At 36.6% G+C, this 16,012-nt stretch overlaps 1 protein-coding gene across 4 annotated transcripts in view; it reads left to right on the forward strand.

The window, feature by feature from the left end:
* Positions 1–15,984, forward strand: part of ECHDC1 (ethylmalonyl-CoA decarboxylase 1) — a 55,668-nt gene extending 39,684 nt beyond the window's left edge. For all 4 annotated transcript variants that reach the window (XM_032407914.1, XM_032407911.1, XM_032407910.1 and 1 more), the window contains one exon: positions 15,093–15,984. In XM_032407914.1, coding sequence (XP_032263805.1) covers positions 15,093–15,501 — 409 coding nt within the window. In that variant the 3' untranslated portion in view covers positions 15,502–15,984. The remainder of the gene's footprint in view (positions 1–15,092) is intronic.
* The last annotated feature ends 28 nt before the right edge of the window (positions 15,985–16,012 follow it).

Consider the following 16,012-nt stretch of genomic DNA (forward strand, 5'->3'; position numbering starts at 1 on the left):
GACTCCGGGAGAAACCACTTCCAGGCTCATCCTGATTACAACTGGCAGATTTCAGTTATATGCACTTGTAGGACTGAGGTCCCTGCTTTCCTTGCTGACTATCAGCTGGGAACCAGTCTTTGCTTCTAGAGAATATCTGCATTCCTTGTCATGTTTTCCGTGTGGCCCCCTACAGCAATGGTGGGTTGAGTTTTTCTCATTTACCTTTCTGCTGCATCTCTGTAACTCCAGCTAGAGAAAGTTCTCAGCTTTTAAGAGCTCATGTGGTTAAATTGGGCTCACTCATATAACCTCCCTAAATTAATGTATGTAATCTTAATTACATCTGCAAAGTCTCTTTTCTTATGTGAAGTACACATGTTGCAACCTTTTTTTTTTTTAAAGATTTATTTATTTTACAGAAAGAGAGTGTGCGAATGGGAGGGGGGCATGGGGCAGAGGGAAAAGGAGAGAGACAGTCTCAAGCAGACTCCCCTCTGAGTGCGGAGCCTGACAGGGGGCTTGATCTCCTGACCCTGAGATCATGACCTGAGCTGGAATCAAGAGTCAGATGCTTAACTGTCTGAGCTACTCAGGCGCCCCTAGTGTTTCCCTTTAAGTAAGAGGCTAGCTTTAGGATTGAGGTTTATATTTGTATATAGATTCATGCTGAAGAATTATCCTTCCGTTCCTATTTTTTCAAGAGTTTTGAGGTATTGAATTTCATTTAAGGACTTTTCACCATTTATGAAGATAAATGGTTGTTCTTCTTAGACCTATTAATATGATTAATTATAATAATTGATTTCTAACATTAATTAAAGTATAAACCCCTTTTACTCAGGGTGTATGATTTCCTTAATATGGTGTTGAAATCTGTTTGATAATATTTAGGGTTTTTACTTTGATATTTGTATTAGTTATCTATTGCTGAGTAATAAACCACCTCAAAACTTAGAGCTTAAAACATAAACATTTATTATTTCTAGGGGTCAGGAATCTATATATGACTTGGCTGGGTGCCTCTGGCTCAGGGTCTCTCATGAGGCTATAATCAAGATGTCAGCCGGGACTCAACTGAGGGAAGATTGATTCAAAGCTCACTCAGTGGCTGTTGGCATGCCTCAGGCCCTCACTGACTATTTGCTGGGAATATCAGTTTCTTGGGCTTGTCTGGGCTTGCCACAGGGCTATTTATAACCTGGAAGCTTGCTTCCCCCAAATTGAAGGTTCTGAGAGAAAGAGAATTGACATAGAAACCCACAATCTTAGAACCTAATCTTGGAAGGGACATCCCATTTCTTTTGCTGTATTGTTTATTAGATGAGAGTTACTAGGTCCAGTCCATACTCAAGGGGAAAAGATCACATGTACAAGGATGTAAACACCAGGGGGCAATGATCACTAGGGGTCATCTTGAAGACTGTCCACTACAGTATACATAAATAAATTGGTCTAATTTTATTTTTTGTGTTATATATAGCAGATTTAGGTATCATTGTTATACTTCACTAAAAAAATTGGGGTGTTTCCTTCATTTTCTATCTCAGAAACAATCTATATGACATCAGAACTACATGTGTAAAGACTTGGTAAACCCTGTGAAACCATCTGGGTCTGGTACCTTTTTGCTTTTGATAAGTCCACTGGCATTATAATTATTTTGCCCTTATAAGTTCTTTATTGTTTTTGTTTTTTGCTTGGAGGCCCTGAGTTTTCTCTATCTGTAAAGTCTAGTATTTTACTAGGATATGTCTCAGAGTTGATTCTTTAAAGTCACTTTTCCCGGGTACCCAATGAACTCTCAATATTTGTTGTTTCAGTTCCAGTTATTCATATATTACTTATTTGCTTATTTCTCTAACTCCTTTTTCTTTTTTTTTAACCAATTCTCATTCTCTCAGTTGTTTTCCTACTTTTCTTCAGTGCCCTATATTTAATTTTTATTTAAACCTATTCTCGTCTTTTTCTTCTATTTCTTTCTTGAGTTCAGTCAACTCTCATTCACTTTATCTCCCAGCCCCTGTGGTTTTTTTTTTTTTTGGTGTGTGGGGGGGATGATTTCTACTCCTGATCTTTAAATTTCTGATTCAAGGGGCGCCTGGGTGGCTCAGTCGTTTAAGTGTCCGACTTTTGATTTCCGCTCAGGTCATGATCTCAGGGTTGTGAGATTGAGCCCCGCATGGGGCTCTGTGCTGGGCATGGGGCCTACTTAAGATTCCTTCCCCCTGTGCCCCCCCACCATCTCACACCAGCGTGCTGTCTCAAAAAAAAAGCATTTAAATTTCTGATTCAGTATTTTTCTTTTTCATATAAATTATGCTATTTGAAGATATTGAATGCATTTTGGAGTGGTCATTACCAGTTTTTCTTCTATTTCATGGTTTTACATGGGGAGGGAGGTGCTTTTCATCAGCAGAAATGTTTGAATTTACATATTCTGCTTTATTCTTACAGTAGCTTTTTATAGAATTAGCTTGATATTTTCTATTTCTGAGTATTTTGTGGCTAGAATTCCTAATTTGAGAGTGTCAACTTCTCACAGTTTAGTTTTTGAATGGATGCATTAGGAAATGGGAGAGGAGCTAGCATGGCTTGTATCTCTTTTGTTTCTACAGAATCCTTATTCTTCCCCTCTAATTTTTTCTTTTATTTCTCAGAGGGAATCACCCCTTCTCTACTTATCTGGGTCTTTTTTCAGAAGCTGTGCTTATTCAAACTATCAATTTTAGCCTTATTCATTTTCAAGCTCCTTTTCTATAGCCCATGCTGTGGACTACCAAATCCCCAAATTGTACTCAATTTTTTAGAACATAGTTAGTGTTAGATTTTCTCATTCTGGGGGTGATTTTAACTGTACCTCCTCAAAGTCTTCCCTTTCCCTGTCCTGTTTCACATGGATTTTAACTGTACTTCTTCAAAGTCTTCCATTTCCCTGTCCTGTTTTACCTGGATTTTAACTGTACTTCCTCAAAGTCTTCCATTCCCTATCCAGTTTTACATGGATGTGTTAAACCTCCTCGTTATCACTTTGTGCCCATTGGCTTGCAATAGCAGCAGGAAATCATTTTTTAATTTGGTGTTTATTTCTGTACTTAAAGATAATTTCAAGGATGCAGTATTCTCTGTCTCTGAGTAATCCTGTTGGTGTGGCTTTCTTTCACCCCTTGTTAATTTTGTAATTTGGGAGAGGATGTGTGTAAAGATTAGGAATCAATTGGCAGCAATCTTCTAGACCAACCCTTGAAATTTTAGTTTTTAAAACTTAGCAGATTTATCAGTGAAGTTTTCCAAGCATTTAAGAAAGAAATAACATCAATCTTACATACACATTTATTGAATAGAAAAGGAAGTTATACTTCCCAGCTCCTTTAATGTTTATTCCAAAATCTAGAAATGACATTTTAAGAAAGCAAATTATAGACCAATCCCATAAACATAAATGTAAAAATCCTTAACAAAATATTAACAAATTTAATTTAATGATAAGATGTCATGACTTACGAGGGGCTTACTCCAGAAATTCAAGGTTGGTTTAACATTAGCAAACCAATTAGTGTAATATACCATATTAACAAAAAAGGGAGACAGATCATTACAAGCTGATAGATGCAGAAAAAGCGTTTGACAAAATTCAACATCCATTCATGATAGAAACTCTTAAGACACTAGGAAGGAACTTTCTTAGTCTAATAAAGAACATTTACAAAAATCCTACAGCAAACATCTCATAATGATAAAAATAGTGAAAGCTTTCCCTCTGACATCAGGAACAAGGAGAGTACTATCACCACTTCTGGTCATAATTATACTAGATATCCTAGACAGTTCAGTAAGGCAAGATTAAAGAAGTTACAAGGATTGGATTATAAGAAATCTTATTATTCACATATGACATCATTGTGATCCAAAAGAATATACATAGCTAATCTTTTAGAATTAATAAGTGAATTTTGTAAGTTTGCTGGCTGCGAGGTTAATAAAAGTCAATAGCATTTCTATATGCCAGCAGCAAACAAATAAATAACAAAATTTAAAAAACAATACCATTCAGAGCAGCATTAGGAAAAAAAAAAACCTAACACCTAGGAACAAATCAAAAGGTATGTCAGAATTTTACATTGAAAGCTGGAAAACAATACTGAGAGAAATTAAAGAATGCCTAAATAAATGGTGAAATAGAAATATACCATGTCCATGGAATAAAAGACTCAATTATTGTAAAGATTGACCTCTCCCCCAGAATAATCCAGAGTCAAGGTAGTGCCAATGAAAATCACAGCAAGTTGGTGTGTGTGTGTGTGTGTGTGTGTGTGTGTGTGTGTGAGTGAACAGTCTCAAAATTCATATGGAAATGCAGAGTACCAAGAACTAAGGAAGTCACAAAGAACAATGTTAGAAGGCTTATACTACCAGATAGCAAACCTGTTATAAAACTAATTTAAACAGATGCTTTTTATACATACAAGGGTAGAAAAACTGACCAGTAGAGTTCAGAAACAGATCCAAAATATATGGTTATTTAATCTAAGACAAATGTGACACTGTTAGTGCATTAGGAAAGAATGGGCTCTTTAGTAAGTGTATGTAAATGTGTAAAATCCATTCAAGATGAATTGCAGATATAAAAGTGAAAGGTAAAACAGTGAAGCTGTCTGAAAGAAAACAGGAGAATATCTTTGTGGTCTTAAAATAGTCAAAGATTTCTAAAACAGGACACAATAATCACTAACCATAAAGAAAAAGATTGATAAATTAGACTATATTAACATTAATAACTTCTATCAAAAACATAACTAAAAGAATGAAAATTCAACTTGCAGAGGGAGAGAAGATTATCTCAATATTTATATCTGACGAAAGACATAGTTAGAATATATAAAGAACTCCTTCAAAGCAATAAGACAGACAACCCAGTTAAAATAAAGGGGCAGAAAACTCTAACTTTTCAGAGGATATCTGAATGGCCAAAAAAAAAAAAAAAAGTTAAAAAGCACTGAATTTCATTAGCCATTAAGGAAATGGGAATTAAAATCACACCTTTTTATTACACTCCCACAAGAAAAGCTAAGATGAAAAAGATAGAATATATCAAGTTTTAGCAAGGGTGTGAAGCAACTGCAGCTTTCAGAAAGTACTAATGGGCGTGTAAGTTGGTACAGTGGAAAATGCCCAGTATCTACTAACGTAGAATGTCACATACCCTAAGACACAGTAATTCTATTCCTATGTGTCTGTGGTTGACAGAAAATGGCCTTCCAAGCCCTAGAACCTGTGAACATGTTACGTTATATGGCAAGGGGGAATTAGGTTGCATATGGATGTAAGGTTGCTACTCAGCTGACTTTAGAACAGGGGGATTATCCTGGTGGGTAGACCCAGTGTAAGCACAAGGGTCCTAAAATGCTATAAAGGGACACTGAAAAGTTCAGAGTCAGAAAAGGAGGGTTAGTGATAGAAGCAAGATCAGAATTGATGAGTATGAGAAGAATGTAACCCATCAGTGCAGGCTTTGAAGATGGAGGAGTGTGGCCATGGGCCAAGAATTGTGGTCAGGCTTTAGAAACTGGAAAAGGTAGGGAAATGGACTCCCCTGGAGCCTCCAGAAAGGAATGCAGCCCTACTGAAATCTTGATTTTAAACTAGTGAGTCTTTTGTTGGACCTTGTAACCTACAAAAAACTATAATAGAAAGCAGGAGGCATCACAGTTCTGGACTTCAGACTGTATTCATCAAGACAGTATGGTACTGGCACAAAAACAGACACATAGATCAATGGAACAGAATAGAGAACCCAGAAATGGACCCTCAGCTCTATGGTTAACTAATCTTCGACAAAGCAGGAAAGGATATCCAATGGGAAAAGAACAGTCTCTTCAACAAATGGTATTGGGAAAATTGGACAGCCACATGCAGAAGAATGAAACTGGACCACTTTCTTAGACCATACACAAAAATAAATTCAAAATGGATGAAAGACCTAAATGTGAGACAGGAATCCATCAAAATCCTTGAGAACACAGACAGCAACCTCTTTGACCTCAGCTGCAGCAACTTCTTGCTAGACACGTCTCCAAAGGCAAGGGAAACAAAAGCAAAAATGAACTATTGGGACTTCATCTAGGTAAAAAGCTTTTGCACAGCAAAGGAAACAATAAAACTATAAGGAATGGGAGAAGATATTCACAAATGACACATTAGTTAAAGGGCTAGTATCCAAGATCTATAAAGAACTTATCAAACCCCACACCCAAAAAACAAAAAATCCAGTCAAGAAATGGGCAGAAGACATGAACAGACATTTCTGCAAAGAAGACATCCAAATGGCCAACAGACATATGAAAAAATGCTCCACATCACTTGGCATCAGGGAAATACAAATCAAAACCACAATGAGATACCACCTCACACCAGTCATAATGGCTAAAATTAACAAGTCAGGAAACAACAGGTGTTAGTGAGGTTGCAGAGAAAGGGAAACCTTCTCTTGCACTGCTGGTGGGAATGCAAGCTGTGCAGCCACTCTAGAAAACATTATGGAGGTTCCTCAAAATGTTAAAAGTAGAACTACCCTGCGACCCAGCAATTGTATTACTTGGTATTTCTCCAAGGGATATACAAAGTGATTTGAAGGGGCAGATACACCCCAGTGTTTAGAGGAGTAATGTCCACAATAGCCAAAATATGGAAAGAGCCTGGATGTCCATCGACAGATGAATGGATAAAGAAGATGTGGGAGGTGGTATGTATATGTGTGTGTATGTATATACATATATATATATATATATCATATATATATGATATATATAATGGAATATTACCGAACCATCAAAAAGAATGAAATCTTGCCATTTGCAATGATGTGGATGGAACTAGAGGATATTATGCTAAGCGAAATAAGTCAGTCCAAGAAAGACAAATACCATATGATTTTACTCATATGTGGAACTTAAGAAACAAAACAGATGAACATAGAGGAAGGGAAGGAAAAATAAAATAAGATAAAAACAAAGAGGGAGGCAAATTATAAGAGACTCTTAGCTCTAGGAAAAAAACTGAGGGTTGCTAAAGGGGAGGGGTGTATGCGGATGGGGTAATTTGGGGTAATTGGGTGATGGGCATTAAGGAGAGCACTTGATGTAATGCACACTGGGTATTATATGCAACAGATGAATCACTAAATTCTACTCCTGAAACTAATAACACATTATATGTTAACTAAATTGAATTTAATTAATTAAAAAAAACCCTAATATAGTATAAATCCAATAGAAATGCATACAGATGTTCATCTACAAACAGGTCCTAGAATGTTCATAGTGGCACCATTCATAATAGCCAAAACCAGGAAATAACCCTAAAGGTCCTTCAACAGTGGAAGTGATAAATCAGAGTAGACAGGGTTAATTGAATTATCTTAATGGTTCATGTCATCATACTATGATAGTCTGATGAATTCATTTTCAATATAGAAATTTACCTGCCAAATATGGAACAATTTAAGACCAGTGTTGGCAGTCAGGGTACACTGTCTTTTGTGATACTGGACATAAAACTGAAATATTATTACTTCATGCAGAAGTTTACTATTTGATTATAGAATATTTATTAAAAGTTAAATCATGCATGGAAATGATTCTCACTAACTTCAGGATATTAGCTGCCACTGGAGAGAGAAAGAAGTCAGGAAGAGAAGGAAAAGGAATGAGAATAGAGTTCAGAAATAAATGTGGCAAAATATTAACATTTGTAAAATCTGGGTAGTGGGTATGTGAGTATGTTATTTTCTGGGTATTTGAAATATTTTGTAATTAGGAAAGTTCTTAGCAGAATACATTAATTCCACCAACTATGATACATACCTTTTTTCACATTCAGTCAGGCCTTAATTAGATTTCTATACCCGTGTTATTCTTAAAAGTAACAGCACAGCAAGGGACCAATCATGCCTTTATATTCTGTCTTGTTTGGGGTTCTGGAACTATGCAGGTCTAGGGTCTACACTTAACGAAATCTGGATTCCTCAACAGGTGTTAAGAGTGCTTTTAACATTTACCTAAGAGTAATAATGCTATAGTTCCAGCAAATACTCATTTTTTCTTCCTAATGGAGATTGTTTTCCCCATGAAGTCTTTACTTACTAACAACTAAAACAATAGAACAAAAAGAATCCTTGAATAGTTAGCCAGGAGTTATCTAGAAGGTGAAAGGTGAAAGGGGGGTGATGGTGGTAGTGGGAGCTAGCTGCTGTAGTGCAGGAAAATTGACAGCACCGTGGAATGAAAGGAAAATCAAGCCTAGGTACTTCCATTATGCTTTTAGGTGATCTGGTAGACAGAACAATGGCCCCCCAAAGATGTCTGCTCACATTCTGTTCTTCCTCAGAACTTGTTATAAGTTGACCCTGGAACAGCACAGGTTTATACTACATGGGTCTACTTATCCCCGGACTTTTTACAGTACTGTAAATGTATTTACTCTTCCTTACGGTTTTCTAAATATTTTCTTGTCTCTAGCTTACTTTCTTGTAAAAATATAGTATATAATACATATACAAAATATGTGTTAATCAGCTATGTTGGGGGGAACCCCCTATGCATGGGGTCAGTGCCCCTAACGCCCATGTTGTTCAAGGGTCAACTGTATTAACTTTTGGCAAAAGGGATCTTGCCAGTGTAATTAAGGTTCTGAAGTTGAAAACGGGGAGATCATCCTGGATTATCTGGGTGGACCCAATCTAATCACATGAGCCTTTAAGAAATAAAGACATGAGGCAGAATGGGAAGTGAGAGAGATTAGAGGCGTGAGGCTTCCGGGATGGAGAAAGGGACCTCAAACTAAGGAATGCAGGTGGCCTTTAGAAGATGACAACCCCCCAGTTGAAAGCCAGCACAGAAACAGGGACCTCAGTTGTAAAATCGCATGGAACTTAATTCTGCCAACAATCTGAAAAAGTTTGGAAGTGGATTGATCTCTGGAGATCCCAGAAAGGAAAGCAGTTTTGCAGTATATTTAAATATACTTGAAAACATGAATTTAATAAGCATAAAATATTCCATCAGTATGGATGTACTAAAGTATCCTCCTTTGGTTGTTTCCAGTTTTTCTGTATTATGATTAATGCTGTGGATAACTACCTTATATAAGACTTTACTACATTTCTGATTATTTCTTTAGAATAAATCTTGTAAGTAGTTCAAGTACTTAATCAAAGGATATGAAAATGTTCAAAGTTTTTCATACATAATGCCAAGTTATCCTTCAGGAAAGATTCTGCCACTTTATATTAATACCAGCAGTAGATGGGTATCTATTTGATAGCATCCTGTCTTTTAATGAGTATAATCTTTTAAAGCCGCTTTTCTAATTTTGATAACCAAAAATTAAATTTTAATTTGCATTTTTAAGGTTTTTGGTAACGTATAAATTTTCATGTTCATTGGGGTGTGTGTGTGTGAATTGTTTGCATTTTCTTTTCCTGTTTTTCTTTGGAAGATCAAGGATTTAGCTCTTTATACACAGGATGAAAAACACATTTTTATTCCTCCCATCAGCCGTATGAAATAAAATTCTCAACTATGCAATTTAGAGTCTGCCTGTCTAATTTGTTTCCATTCTTTAACACTGTTTTCATGAATCTGAATAATAACCTTGAGCCCCAGGTATTAGCGTTTCCAGCTGCTACCCATTAGTCCAAGGTATATTGCAAAGAAAGGGAGCTGTAAGCATGCTTATCCCAAGGGAGCTACTGTAGGTAGCCCTTTTCTTAAAATATGAACTTTATTTATAAATAAAATGCAGAATATCTATATATAAAACATACACTTGCACAGACAAATGTGCATGCTTGTGTGTGCGCACACATAGACACAGACACACACACACACACACACACATATCCCAGATCTCAGAGTAATTAAAAAGCAAATTTCATTTCTGATATGGTAGTGCCTGTTCTCTGAATATGAGATGTCCACCTCAGGAAAGCAATCACATTGCCTATGTTGGCTTGTTTTGCAGTTACCACCATATTATGTGGAAATTCTTACTTTAGATCCTCTAATATCAAAAAAATTCACCTCTGAGCAGGCTTACTAACTGAATATTAAAATCAGAGTTGGTATCCCAAAACATTTTCCCATCTGCTCTTCCCTCATTCTACCATCACCCCCTTCCATACACAAATACAAAAGTTCACTCATTCAACCATCTACTTCCTTACTCAGGCAGTCTCTGTATAGAATAAATGGAGCCTCATGAGGCCAATCACTTAAGAGTAGGAAATCTACTCTCAGAGTAGATTATGGGGAGATTATGGAGAGAATCTGTCGGTTCTTGCCTTCTCTTTTTCATAATTTGTCGTGGGGTGCGATGTCACGTAGAAAGCAGGGAGAAGGTGCCAGGAAAGTACATGTGCAAACAAGTCAGTGCTAATGTTCGAGCATGATTTAAAAGCATTGTTTGTGATCAGAGGTGCTCTTGCTAATTATATACTTTTTATATAACATATTTCCTCATGTCACCACAATTTGTTTTGTCATCTTTGGCTCTTAACATGTACTGTAAAAGGACTAGCAGTTTCTGGCCGTAGACTAAAATTTATTTAAATCGATTCCAAACTTTAGGTTTATGACAGTGTATTACTTAATTTGTAACATAACATGAATGCTTTCTTTAAAATTTAAAAATATTTATGCTTGTACTTATATTACATAATATTCCTTAAGTTAATCTTAGATATATGTCTGTTTTTTTTTTTTTATTAAATCAACTTGGGATCTTTTGTTTCAGCCTTATCTATAGAACACGGTATTATTTCTACCTTTACCTGTAAATAAGAATTGTATATATTCTGTAGTCTCTGTTAACAGATATTGAGGAAGGATAGTATACCATCATTTATTGGGCTCCCAGTGTAAGTATAGTTCTTTTACTTTCAGTACTTTAAGGATCAAGTCATTTTAGTCCAGGAAACAACTTTTTAGGCAGACGCCCAACGACTGAGCCACTCACATGCCCCAGTCCAGGAAATAACTTTATACTACTTTCCTAGCAGAAACACCACTGTTACTTGTAGTGACCCACCTATCAATGCAACCAACTTCATACAAGCTAGTATACATAGTTTAATGGGTGTTAGGCACTGTGAGGCTACAAAATGTATACAACTTTTATATTCCAAATAAAAGTATAATACTGTGCTCTACTGTGGATGTGGCTGAGGCAGATATCACAGACTTTTTTTTCTTAAACATACACAGATGCAACCCTCTAAGATTCCTTCTACTTAAACAAATTGTGGCAAATATATTCTAAGCACCTTTCATATTTTAACTCATTTAATATTCATAATTCTGTGGCATCAGTCTATTACATCTATTTTATAAACAAGCATACTGAAGCCCAGGGATGTTAAGTAGTTTAATCTTCCTCATCCCCTTTATACCGTGTGTCTTTTTCTTTGCTGTATTTTCCTGGATGTGGTGCGCAGCCAGCCCAGCGGCAGAGCCAGGCAGTCCGGTTCAAGTCTGTCTTATTTATAGTATGTCTCCCAACATAATTATTGGTTTCTCAATTCTTTATTAACCAAGTTCACTAAAAGTACTTTTACTTAAAAATAAAAAATTTTAAAAACTTTTTTTTTTTAAGATTTTATTTGTTTGACAGAGAGAGACACAGCGAGAGAGGGAACACAAGCAGGGGGAGTGGGAGAGGGAGAAGCAGGCTTCCCGCCGAGCAGGGAGCCCGATGCGGGGCTCATGACCCGAGCCGAACGCAGACGCCTAACGACTGAGCCACCCCAAAAAACCTTTTCTAACTTTTACTAAAATATTTACTTTTTAAGCAAAACATGATAATTGTTTTAAAATTGTTTTTCTTGGGGGCACCTCAGTGGCTCAGTCGGTTGAGAGTCCGACTCTTGGTTTCGGCTCAGGTCATGATCCCCAGGTTGTAAGATCAAGTCCGGCCTCAGGCTCCACGCTCATCAGGGAGTCCGCTTGAGATTCTCTCTCTCTCTCTCTCCCTCTGCCTTTGCCCCTCCCCCCGCTTGCATGAGCATGCTCTAACATTTAAAATCTTTAAAAAGTTTTTCTTGAATACATTTGTTCAAAGACCTGCAACTTATAGCTAACTTATTAGAAAGTACTAGCACACCGAACAGTCCTTTGAGGTATCATCACTGACTTTGCAACACCTGTCGAAGGTGATACTTTTTCTTACTACGGGTAGTTTACTGTTGCATCCACACAGTAATGAGGAGTGTATCGATACTTGATTAATTTCCTCATCCCCTGTCTACCAAGGTGTCACAGATTTCAAACATTGCCAATAATAATTATACTGATAAGGAGAAGATACTTGTAATTCTTTTACTTGTCAAAATAAGGGAAGTTTAATATTTTATAAATTGAGTTTGCTGTTAAATCTTCAGAATTTTAAGATTTAGGTCTTCCAGTTTTCTGTATAACCACTTGCAATAAATTACATTACAGGTGGTACACCTGCATCTAAATTCTAGAAGTAATTAGTGTGTAATCCTGGAAGGTCTATCAGGAAGCTGTTTCTATTTTTGGATGTTGGACATTTTCTTTGTAGATTATGGTTATCAACATTTAAAATTTTATATTTAAATTTTAATTTTTAGATTAATAGAGTTTTGTGAAAGGTTACCATCTGAATGTTCCATATTTCTCTCATTGTTAGAGTAAACTACCTTGTGTTCTTTTGTCATTAATAAATTTTTCGGTAGTATTTGCTAATGTATATTAAACGTGTATCAGTACATAAACACACCTTAGGGATGATATGTAAAAAATGGATGTCAGAGTTTGATCACAACAGGTAGTTTTTACAAAGATTTCCTCAAGATATGTTAGAGTTGTAAAAGATGATTCCAAAAAGCATACTTGACCTTGTAAAATATGGCAGAGGAAAAAAAATACATGGTATAGAAATATTCTTCTCTAGAAGCAGAGAATTCCAAATATCAGTGTGCTTACATAGATAATAACTTTTGTTGTCATAAGCTCATCTACACTGTCCCCACATCTTGGGCTTTAACCAGCTTTTAAATGTTCAGCAGATTCTAAGTGAATGTATTTCTGACATATCCTTTTCTGTATTGTAGGCATAGCTCTGAGCCAACATCAGCTGTCGATTCTAGGGTATAATTTAGAACTGTGACACACTCAATTTATGCTGTGAAAAGTTTTATAGAATTGTTTTCAGTATTAACGGTATTCCTATCTCCAAGACTATTGGACATTTCTGTAATTTCTATTCCACTTTAATTTTTGACATTGTTTTCTGTTTATTATAACAAGGCAGTACTCCTCTCACAATTTTGGGCTAGATTCGATTCTTAGGAGATTTGTTCTTTCTTCCTTCCCGCTTAAATTTATTGAAAACTACTATTTTCATGGCTATTTGCCTCTAAAAGCAATTGTTCATAATTGAGGCAGATTTTCCCTTGTAGGAGTTCACAGCTGTGAAGAGAAAGTTCTCTTTCCCAGTGGGTTAATAAATAGGCTTTTGTGAGAATTTACTGGAATATTTTTCCTGATTAAAGAGTCAAAGACTAAGAGTCTGTTGTTCTTGGTGCTAATAGAACCAAAACACCTGCAGCTGAGCATTTACACTTTGGAAAGCAGAACTAACATAAGGCCTTCTTTTGCACAGTGAGTAGTTTGACAGCTACATTTTTTCTTAAAAAAATTAAAATTCAGACATGACCTTTGTTCCAAATTAGAGGTTTTAACAGTGAAAGCTCATGCAGTCAAAATAAAATTCATAGGCAGTATTTCCTACACAGGATAGCTTTGTGCATTCTGTTAATGGTGTAATGGATATTTAACTGGCAAATATGAAGCCTTTTACTATGTCCACTGATTTATGTTAACACTCCCCTTTCTTGTTCCACTTTGCTTCTTAATCACCCTACTCATAAAAACCTTGCTTTGGAAAAATGCATCCCTGCTATAGGCAATCATTATTGTTAGTCCAACCCATGCCACTGTCCGCTTTCTTAATGGCATCCCAGTTTCCGTCCTAGTCTCGCTGTTAGGTGTACTGTGAGGGGAGCACGCATAATAAGCTAACCTTCCTGGGTTTAAGTTCTGGCTCTGCCATAGTGGCATGGCCTTGAGTGAGCGATTTATTTAGTCTCTGTGGCTTCAGTTTCCCTCTGTAAAATGGCGAATTACTATACCTCCTCATATGCTTGTTCTGAGGACTAGTTAACATTAGTTAATACCCCCAACACACATCTCCTCATTCTCTAGTCCCATGCCCCATTTTCTTTTTTTCTTTTTTTTTAAAGATTTTATTTATTTGACAGAGACAGCGAGAGAGGGAACACAAGCAGGGGGAGTGGGAGAGGGAGAAGCAGGCTTCCCGCTGAGCAGGGAGCCCGATGCGGGGCTCGATCCCAGGACCCTGGGATTATGACCTGAGCCGAAGGCAGACGCTTAACGACTGAGCCACCCAGGCACCCCCCCATTTTTTCTATAGCACTTATCACCACTGGTCCTATATTGTTCAGTGTCTTTTTCTCCTATCAGGAATGTCAACTGAGCTCAGGGTTTTATTTTGGTCATTCCTGTAGTCCCACACCTAGACAACCTGGCATAGGTAGAGCTTAGTAAGTATTTGCTTGAAGACTGTATAGATGCTGGGTTACGAACCAATTTTTTCCTGACAACTATTGACTTTAACTTTACTATGCGTTTTTTTTTTTTCTCTACAGTATGACCCTAACATTTCCTACTCCCATATTTTCACTCAATCCAGATTTTCTAATTAGGCCACTACTCACTTTAGAAAGATAATTTGGGCTTCTAGAAATAAACATAAAATAAAAACTAAATTATTTGCCAAAGCAAAGGATAAACAAGCACAATAAAAATGCTGATATTGTTTTCAAAGGCAAATATTAAGGACTGTGTAGTAAACTGAATTGTATACTTAGCCAGATTCTTTGAACTTTCAGGTTTTAATGTAACAAATCTACCTATAAAGATCTATGGAGATTTCAGATTAGATAATGAGTAGTACTTTATGACTAAAGCACATATACTTAGTTAAGATGAAGTTTTTTCTTTTCTCTTTTGCAGATTAATGACTGCCGACAGTGAGATCAGATTTGTCCACAAAGAGATGGGTATAATACCAAGCTGGGGCGGTACTACCCGACTAGTTGACATCATTGGCAGTAGGCAGGCTCTCAAAGTGTTAAGTGGGGCCCTCAAACTGGATTCAAAAAAAGCTTTAAACATAGGAATGGTTGAAGAGGTCTTGCAGTCTTCAGATGAAACTGCATGTCTGGGAGAGGCACAAGAGTGGCTAAAGCAGTTTATCAGAGGGCCACCGGAAGTAATTAGAGCTTTGAAAAGATCTGTTTCTTCAGGCAAAGAGCTTTGTTTAGAGGAAGCATTACAGACTGAAAAAGATCTTGTAGGAACAGTTTGGGGTGGACCTGCAAATAAAGAGGCTATTGCTAGGAAAGGAAAATTTAATAAATAGTTTTAAAAAAATACAATGTGTAAAACTCCAATGATTAACCTTTATAAAAGTTAAATGCCAGAATTACTTTGAAGGCTACACTAGTATTTGTTTTTAATTGTTTTTTGAATAGCTGAACTCATATTATCAAGTAATCTGAAACATTTAGCTAAAATATGCAACACTTTTGGCTTAAAAGTTATCAATCCCCACAGTAATTCTTACCCTATAACCAACCCCAATTTTTAAAAGGAAAAACCTTTCCACAAAACCTATTCCTGGGTTGTTGTCTTACCTGGAAATAATTTACAAAAATAACTTAATGAAACTTGCACTAAAGAACAAAAATGGAGAGGGGTCACGGACAAGATAAGAAAAGGTATGATCAATCATTTTCTTCTGCTCTAAGCAGCTGGGGGGTAGATTTGGGGAGGGGGCGCCTGGCTGGGTCAGTTGGTATGGAGCATGTGACTCTTGATCTTGGGGTTGTGAGTTCAAGCCTCACACTGGATGTAGAGATTACTTAAAAATA

This window comes from Phoca vitulina, unplaced genomic scaffold (assembly GCF_004348235.1).
Source record: "Phoca vitulina isolate PV1807 unplaced genomic scaffold, GSC_HSeal_1.0 scaffold9, whole genome shotgun sequence".
In the NCBI taxonomy this organism is placed as follows: domain Eukaryota; kingdom Metazoa; phylum Chordata; class Mammalia; order Carnivora; family Phocidae; genus Phoca; species Phoca vitulina.